Source organism: Penaeus vannamei, chromosome 14 (assembly GCF_042767895.1).
Source record: "Penaeus vannamei isolate JL-2024 chromosome 14, ASM4276789v1, whole genome shotgun sequence".
Taxonomy (NCBI): Eukaryota; Metazoa; Arthropoda; class Malacostraca; order Decapoda; family Penaeidae; genus Penaeus; species Penaeus vannamei.
In genome coordinates, this window is record NC_091562.1 from 21,525,427 (window position 1) to 21,534,473 (window position 9,047).

The 9,047-nt window shown below is 50.7% G+C and overlaps 1 protein-coding gene across 1 annotated transcript; it reads left to right on the forward strand.

Moving 5' to 3' along the window:
- Window positions 1–3,765: 3,765 nt before the first annotated feature.
- LOC113815079 (skin secretory protein xP2-like) lies at window positions 3,766–8,007 on the forward strand. Its single transcript, XM_070129456.1, has 3 exons — window positions 3,766–3,862; window positions 6,616–7,231; window positions 7,944–8,007. The coding sequence occupies exons 1-3, from the start codon at window positions 3,766–3,768 to the stop codon at window positions 8,005–8,007; spliced, it is 777 nt and encodes a 258-aa protein (XP_069985557.1).
- The last annotated feature ends 1,040 nt before the right edge of the window (window positions 8,008–9,047 follow it).

Below are 9,047 nucleotides of genomic sequence, written 5' to 3' on the forward strand. Positions count from 1 at the left end.
AAGCCTCTCGCCTAACGCATAGCGTTAATCAAGCTACACAGTGAAGAAAAGGACTTTAAAACTGCTTCACAATGAGAAGTTATCAAATTCGGACCTTACGCTTGGCAGCGCAGACGCCGCAGGGCGCGATGGGCAGGAATCGCGCCGTTTTGGCCGAGATCCAAATCGGCGCCCGTGACGTTATTGAGGCGTGATTTGGTCCTCGCCAAATTAGTCCATTCTGCATAGCGGTGCGGGACTGCATTCTTTTGTGACTACTTCACTCTGTCTGTCTCTCTGTCTGCCTGTGTCTGTCTCTATCTTCCAGTCTGACTCTCTCTCTCTCTCTGTCTGTCTGTCTCTCTCTTCTTGTTTACTTTTCCTGTCTCTGACTGTCTCATTCTCTGTCTGTCTGGTTGTTTGTCTATCTCCGTCTTTCTCTCTCTCTCTCTCATTCTCTGTCTGTCTGTATCTCATTCTGTCTGTTTTTTTCTATATTCTTTCTTTCTTAATTTTCTGTCTGTTTCTATCCGTCGGGGGGGGGGGGGGTAGGGGAAGGAGAGAGACCGAGAGAGAAAGAGGGAGGGAGGGAGGAAGATAGATAGACAAATTTGTAATCCCCCTCTCTCTCTCCCTCGCTCTGTAACTCTGACCCTATCCTCTCCCTTTCCCTCTCGTTCTCCCTCTTCTCTCCCCTTTCTAGCCCTTGGCCCTTTTTCTCTTTTCTCTCCCTTTCCCTTGCCATCTCCTATCACTTTTACTTTCCCTCTCCCCTCTCATTCTCACTCTTTTCCCTACCTCTATCCCTCTTCTCCCTCTTCTGTTCCCCTCTCCTCTCCCGCTCCCTCTTCCTCCCACCTTCCTTTTCCCTCTTCCTTTCTGTCACCGTGATTGGGAGACTGACTGACTATTTGAGAAAGACAACATCTGGATTGTGAACCAAGAAAAGCGTGTAAAACCGTATGCATTTTTGCCAACTCTTTCACGTTTCATGAAGTACTTTAGCGGATTCAACGTGTCTTCGTGTAATTTTTACTTTCATACTTTGTAAGTTCAAAATATTGTAAAATCATTGAAAACCGAAAATTAATGGCAGTTTTATGAACAACAAAAAGCATTAGCGATTTCAACATTCATATTCCAGTGAAAAACAATGGGAAACTGTTCTGTACAGCGTGTGTAATTGAATTCATCCCCAAGGAATATAATTTTAGTTATGTTACAACGGATTCACAGCGAACGCTTGATTCATCTCGTTCATTTAAAAAAATGTTCTCATCCTGAATTGACGCGCTGGGAAGCTACCAGTTTTCATTAATTAAAAAGATGAACACTTTTTGCAGCTCGTATCAAACTGCCTGCTATGACACACGCACACCCACTGTGCATCATCTCTCTCTCTTTCTCTCTCTGATATAAAGAATATATGAATACATATCCATTTTTCCTAATATGAATTGCCCTAAAATATTGAAAGTAGCACTGACAATGCAGGTGCATAGGTGAACTCTGTTCATGTCTGCCCTAATGAACAGGCTCCGACATGAGCGTTTCACATGGCAGCTGGAATTCCCTTTCGCATTTCCAACTCATCCATCTGCATGTTCAGCGGCTGAGGTGAAGCTCATCCCTGTATCTAACCGGGCTCATTCCAGCGCCATCAGACAGGAAGACAAGCCGAAAACGTTGGGTTTCATTCTGCTAAAAGTTTAATCAGTATCGACGCACATGATTTTGTTATATTATTTTATGACGGTTTATTGCGGGGTCCAGCTCCATTATGTTAAGCAAAAGATAATTGCACAACGCAAAAACATGCATATTTCATGCCCGCCCACAATTACACTAATGGCGCGCGAATGAGCCTGGCAGGGTAAAGAGGGCGAACTCTTACGGGAAGCGCTTTCGTGCGCACTCCGGGTCCTCCGCGCACTGCTCCCTGCCGCGCCCGGATGGGCCGTTCGGGGGAGGGGCGCCCTTTTTGGCCTTTGTAGGAGATAGATTGTCCACTAATGAAGAAGGGTTTGGGTACTTTAATCTACTTTGTATAGAACTAATATGAACTAGAGGAAACACATAATGATATAAGAAAAGGCAATCAAAGCTATCCGTTCTTAGCATTTAATAGATAGTTAAATGAGAGTTCATATCGTTATGTACCAGTTACCTTCGTTTGTCTCGACGAGAGTCATTTAGCATCATTTAGCCATTATGAATAACGCGCGAGCAAGGAGCCGAGTCGTGAACCAATTAATGGTTCACAACACGGCTGAGTCGGTCCCGAATTCAATGTTTCGACAGGATGGCGAGTCGGGCGGTAATGGATGGTATTAACAACGTTCTCGACGCGCCGGCCGGAGGATGTTGCAAATTGTTGCAGATTGTTTAGGAGGGATTGCCGACCATTTCGTTAACGATAATTTAAGTCGAGCGCTGTGCATGGGATAGGAGGAAAGGAATTTACATTATCCCGTTTACTTGCGGTGAATTTTAGGGACTATTGTTTGCGATCGTTTTATTTCTGAAACTGAAATTGATTCCTGGAAATGCAAAAACACAGGCACACACACATGCACACACACACACACAACCACACACGCACACACGAACACACACACACACACGAACACACACATACACATATGTATATTGTCAACATTGAAAGAAAAAGTAGCCATGGACAGGCATGTCGCTTGTGCCAAGACTGGTTCTCTTCTGTGAACGAGTTCAATGGTTAAGAGCGTGTGTACAAAGACTGAACCCGAGTCTGACTAGCTGCCTGATGAAAACTGTTGGAAGGCAGGAATTGCCTTGTTTTATGGCCACAGTCTTCTCCTTAATTATTATGCCAAAGCCATGTTGAACCGGGTACAACTATCCTGTCACCTAAACCTAATTTCATCATTTCAGGATTTTTTATGATGTGGTCATAATTTCACGTCAATATTTTGATATTTTAAGATTTCCTGCACTCATATACAATAAAACAAACCTTTTAACAAAACTGAATTCGACAGAAAATGTTTGCGTAACTGACGTATGTAGTCTTGTTTTCAGCTAAAGCCCAAGGGGATATCTCCACTAACTGTCAGTGCTGCACAGTTCTCTTTTATGTTATCCGTGTAAACCATGATTCATCCACTGTATGTATTGCTTCGATCTCCCTTCACTCGCACTCACTCGTCGCCTTGCCGCCATGCAGAAGGAAGACACGAGATATGAGGGAGGCATTTACTAGAGAGCTTGAAATGATATATTACAGTTTAATGGATGTGTCTTCATTAATTTCATCCTATTATTCCCAGTTGTTCATTATTTATTTCAATATATTTCATAAATATCATATCGTTCTTTTCACTTTTTATCCTTTACTGGCTCATAAAATCCCTCCAGTTTTCTTTACCAGTTTTCTCCTTCCCACAAAGCCTCCTCTCCCCTTTCCCCTTGTTCTCCCTTATCCATCCCGCCTCCCACCCACTCCCTTCAAATCCCAGCATATGGCAAGGGTAACCACCTGACCAGAGGAACACTCCCGACCAGGTAATTGCGTTACTACACCTGTCATACGTACTACCTGGCCCCCGTCATCACACTCTAGGTCCCTCTCCTCCCCTCCCATTGCCCCCAGGTTGCCTCCCTCCCCGACCCTCTGAAGACCCTCCACTCCCCTCCCCAGCCTTCCCTTCGCCTACCCGCCCCGGTCCACACTTTGCCTGGACCCTCCCCGCCATAACCCTCCCTTTGCCTCTAGAGTCCTTCCCCCCAAGTCCTCCCTGCGCCTCCTAGATGCCCCCTCCCCTCCGCAGCTCGACCTGTGCTTCCCATCCTCAGCAAGGGAGATCGTCGTGGCGCGAGGGCCTCGTGTGTTACTGCGGGCCCTCGTGTGACGCTTGCATAACCCCTGTAATCATATATATATATATATAGATAAAGCTAGATAGATATATGTATAATGTATGTACATATACACATAGATACATATACATGCAGAGAGAGAGAGAGAGAGAGAGAGAGAGAGAGAGAGAGAGAGAGAGAGAGAGAGAGAGAGAGAGAAAGAAAGAAAGAAAGAAAGAAAGGAAGGAAGAGAGGAAGGAAGAGAGAGAAAGAGAGAGAGAGAGAGAGAGAGAGAGAGAGGTAGAGAGTGAGAGAGAGAGAGAGAGAGAGAGAGAGAGAGAGAGAGAGAGAGAGAGAGAAAGAAAGAAAGAAAGAAAGAAAGAAAGAAAGGAAGGAAGGAGAGAGAGAGAGAGAGAGAGAGAGAGAGAGAGAGTGAGAGAGAGAGAGAGAGAGAGAGAGAGAGAGAGAGAGAGAGAGAGAGAGAGAGAGAGAGAGAGAGAGAGAGAGAGAGAGAATGAGAGAGAGAGAGAGAGAGAGAGAGAGAGAGAGAGAGAGAGAGAGAGAGAGAGAGAGAGAGAGAGAGAGAGAGAGAGAGAGAGAGAGAGAGAGTGAGAGAGAGAGAGAGTGAGTTTCAGTCAAACATACAGACAAGGAAAACGCAGCTTCAGTGTTGATAGTCACTGTTCGAGACCACGAACAGTTCAGTCTTGCTTCTCTGATTCCTTCCCGCTGGGAAGATCCCAAACGGAGGATGACCCCAAGCATCCCTGCCGAGGGAAGAAGACCCCAAGCATCCCTGTCGAGGGAAGAAGACCCCAAGCATCCCTGTCGAGGGAAGAAGACCCCAAGCATCCCTGCCGAGGGAAGAAGACCCCAAGCAGCCCTGCTGAGGGAAGAAGACCCCAAGCAGCCCTGCCGAGGGAAGAAGACCCCAAGCAGCCCTGCCGAGGGAAGAAGACCCCAAGCAGCCCTGCCGAGGGAAGAAGACCCCAAGCAGCCCTGTCGAGGGAAGAAGACCCCAAGCATCCCTGCCGAGGGAAGAAGACCCCAAGCATCCCTGCCGAGGGAAGAAGACCCCAAGCAGCCCTGCCGAGGGAAGAAGACCCCAAGCAGCCCTGCCGAGGGAAGAAGACCCCAAGCAGCCCTGCCGAGGGAAGAAGACCCCAAGCAGCCCTGCCGAGGGAAGAAGACCCCAAGCAGCCCTGCCGAGGGAAGAAGACCCCAAGCAGCCCTGTCGAGGGAAGAAGACCCCAAGCAGCCCTGCCGAGGGAAGAAGACCCCAAGCATCCCTGCCGAGGGAAGAAGACCCCAAGCATCCCTGCCGAGGGAAGAAGACCCCAAGCATCCCTGTAGAGGGAAGAAGACCCCAAGCATCCCTGCCGAGGGAAGAAGACCCCAAGCATCCCTGCCGAGGGAAGAAGACCCCAAGCATCCCTGTAGAGGGAAGAAGACCCCAAGCAGCCCTGCCGAGGGAAGAAGACCCCAAGTATCCCTGCCGAGGGAAGAAGACCCCAAGCATCCCTGTCGAGGGAAGAAGACCCCAAGCAGCCCTGTCGAGGGAAGAAGACCCCAAGCAGCCCTGCCGAGGGAAGAAGACCCCAAGCATCCCTGTCGAGGGAAGAAGACCCCAAGCAGCCCTGCCGAGGGAAGAAGACCCCAAGCATCCCTGTCGAGGGAAGAAGACCCCAAGCAGCCCTGCCGAGGGAAGAAGACCCCAAGCAGCCCTGTCGAGGGAAGAAGACCCCAAGCAGCCCTGTCGAGGGAAGAAGACCCCAAGTAGCCCTGTCGAGGGAAGAAGACCCCAAGCAGCCCTGCCGAGTGAAAAAGACCCCAAGCATCCCTGCCGAGGGAAGAAGACCCCAAGCATCCCTGCCGAGGGAAGAAGACCCCAAGCAGCCCTGCCGAGGGAAGAAGACCCCAAGCATCCCTGTCGAGGGAAGAAGACCCCAAGCATCCCTGTCGAGGGAAGAAAACCCCAAGCAGCCCTGCCGAGGGAAGAAGACCCCAAGCAGCCCTGCCGAGGGAAGAAGACCCCAAGCAGCCCTGTCGAGGGAAGAAGACCCCAAGCAGCCCTGCCGAGGGAAGAAGACCCCAAGCATCCCTGCCGAGGGAAGAAGACCCCAAGCAGCCCTGCTGAGGGAAGAAGACCCCAAGCAGCCCTGTCGAGGGAAGAAGACCCCAAGCATCCCTGCTGAGGGAAGAAGACCCCAAGCAGCCCTGCCGAGGGAAGAAGACCCCAAGCATCCCTGTCGAGGGAAGAAGACCCCAAGCATCCCTGCCGAGGGAAGAAGACCCCAAGCATCCCTGTCGAGGGAAGAAGACCCCAAGCATCCCTGCTGAGGGAAGAAGACCCCAAGCATCCCTGTCGAGGGAAGAAGACCCCAAGCAGCCCTGTCGAGGGAAGAAGACCCCAAGCATCCCTGCCGAGGGAAGAAGACCCCAAGCAGCCCTGTCGAGGGAAGAAGACCCCAAAGCAGCCTGCCGAGGGAAGAAGACCCCAAGCATCCCTGTCGAGGGAAGAAGACCCCAAGCATCCCTGTCCGAGGAAGAAAACCCCAAGCACGCTCCCTGCCGAGGGAAGAAGACCCCAAGCAGCCCTGTCGAGGGAAGAAAGACCCCAAGCAGCCCTGTCGAAGAGGGGAAGAAGACCCAAGCAGCCCTGCGAGGGAAGAAGACCCCAAGCAGCCCTGCTGAGGGAAGAAGACCCCAAGCCAGCCCTGCCGAGGGAAGAAGACCCCAAGCAGCCCTGTCGAGGGAAGAAGACCCCAAGCAGCCCTGCCGAGGGAAGAAGACCCCAAGCAGCCCTGTCGAGGGAAGAAGACCCCAAAGCAGCCCTGCCGAGGGAAGAAGACCCCAAAGCAGCCCCTGCTGAGGGAAGAAGACCCCAAGCAGCTCCTGCCGAGGGAAGAAGGACCCCAAGCACAGCCCTGCCGAGGGAAGAAGACCCCAAGCAGCCCTGTCCGAGGGAAGAAGACCCCAAGCATCCCTGCCGAGGGAAGAAGACCCCGAAGCAGCCCCTGCTGAGGGAAGAAGACCCCCAAGCAGCCCTGTCGGCGAGGGGAAAGAAGGCCCCCAAGCAGCCCTTGCCGAGGAAGAAGACCCCAAGCATCCCTGCTGAGGAAGAAGACCCCAAGCCCAGCCCTGTCGAGGAAGAAGACCCCAAGCAGCCCTGCCGAGGGAAGAAGACCCCAAGCAGCCCTGCCGAGGGAAGAAGACCCCAAAGCATCCCTGCTGAGGGAAGAAGACCCCAAAAGCAGCCCTGTCGAGGGAAGAAGACCCCAAGCAGCCCTGCCGAGGGAAGAAGACCCTGCCGAAACGTAGCTCCTCAAGCGTCTCCCGTCATCAGCGAAAGTCCATCAGAAGCGACGCTCAGTGGCGACGCGAAAGTTAAAAATATCCAAAAGCAGAGGCTTCAAAGGTTGAGATTAAAAGGCTTTTCTAGCAAAGGCAGGAAAACAGCGCAACTGAAGCACTCATGTATACACAAATGGACACACACACAAACACACACACACACGTACACACACACACACACACACACACGTACACACACACACGCGTACACACACACACACACACGTCTACACAGAGAAACAAAGGCCAAAGGAAAAATGCTTTGAGAGCGAGAAACACGACCCAGGGCATTTCAAAACCTTGGAAGCCCGGCCTCTGTCCCTTGAACCCCAGGAATCACAACAACATGGGCATGTCCGACCCTTCCCTCGCCCGCCTCATCTTGTTCTAGGTACCTGCTGCTTATTTGACCCGGGGAAGGGGGGGGTAAAGGGTAGCCATAGAAGAGGAGGAGAGAAGGGGAGGGGCATCCCGATCACAATAACGAGGTTAAGCGGAGGAGAGGGTCAGCTGTGTATGGCGGGACTGTACCACAGTTCGTGAATGGTGTAGACCTACTGTAACTGTTAACTTAAAAAATGCACTACAGAGGAAAACTGAGACCCCTTCCATTAGAAAGCCAAAGAACTGTACCTCCCGTCGCAGTAAACTTGTTAAGAGAGAGATACAATACGCTCCTCCCCCTCCCCCCATCCACCCCCCGCACACCACCCGACCTGAACCACCGCCGCCACCATAAGGATGCTTCTAAAGCTCCCGAACTATCTGTCTTCCAGTAAGAATCTTGGGAATAACATAATTCATGGGGTTTTGCACTTATGTCTTCCTGCGACAGATTAGTTGGTTGTTTTAAATCGTAAGAGAGAAAGTTACAAAGAGATGAATAATAAATAAACTAGCTTTAGGTGCTCTCTTCATTGGCATACGAGTATGAATTCGAAAAAAATAAAATAAAAAAAGCGAAAGAGAGAAAAGTGAAAAAAGAAGAAAAAATATCGAACGCGCTCGAAAAACTCTGGAATTTGCCAGCGTTCGAGAAACTTTCGATTCGTTCTCTGACAATGTGTTCCACAACGGTCGCTCATATCGGCATGTGATTATGGCGGAGTAAGAGGGATGTTGCTACACCGCCGGGGGGGGGGGAGGGGGGGGGGGGGCAAGGGGGATAGGGGGAAGAAGGGGGGGGGGGGAGTCGGGGGAGGCCACAGACTCTTCTCCATCCTCAAGATTTGTTGAAACTTTATTGATTCAATGAGACAACGTGTCTGCGCACAGCCCTGCCTGTTGCCCTTTCCTTGGGGTACGCAAGTTTGCAAGTAGGTGTACAGAGAGAGAGAGAGAGAGAGAAAAAGAGAGAGATAGAGAGAGAGAGAGAGAGAGAGAGAGAGAGAGAGAGAGAGAGAGAGAGAGAGAGAGAGAGAGAGAGAAACAAGTCCAATCCCACACAAATCTTGACATGTTTGTGGCCAAATAGCAAGTGAAATAAAGTCCCTCGAGTCCTCTGCCGTCCTTAAGTAAAATGCTGACGGATTAATGGAAGGTTGCATCTGAAAACGACAGCTCTGATACAATCCATAATGGGCAAAGGAAGACGACCCCTCACACGACCTTGTTTCACTAAGCATGGCCTTCGGTTGCTGGTTATATCAGATGGGGGACCTGATCCTTATCACTTCGGTGGATAGGTAGAGAGAGTCAAAGAGAGAGAGAGGGAGAGAGAGAGAGAGAGAGAGAGAGAGAGAGAGAGAGAGAGAGAGAGAGAGAGAGAGAGAGAGAGAGAGAGAGAGAGAGAGAGAGAGAGAGAGGAGATAAAGATTAGATGGGGTAGATGGAGAGAGAGAGAGAGAGAGAGAGAGAGAGAGAGAGAGAGAGAGAGAGAG

Bases quoted from the DNA above. Each gene is read 5' to 3' on its own strand.
- LOC113815079 (XM_070129456.1), top strand. From the start codon at position 3,766: ATGCCCCCTCCCCTCCGCAGCTCGACCTGTGCTTCCCATCCTCAGCAA. The intron at 3,863-6,615 runs GTGACGCTTGCA...GACCCCAAGCAG, and splicing joins GTGTTACTGCGGGCCCTCGT to CCCTGTCGAGGGAAGAAGAC. The intron at 7,232-7,943 runs GTTGAGATTAAA...TCTGTCTTCCAG, and splicing joins CAAAAGCAGAGGCTTCAAAG to TAAGAATCTTGGGAATAACA.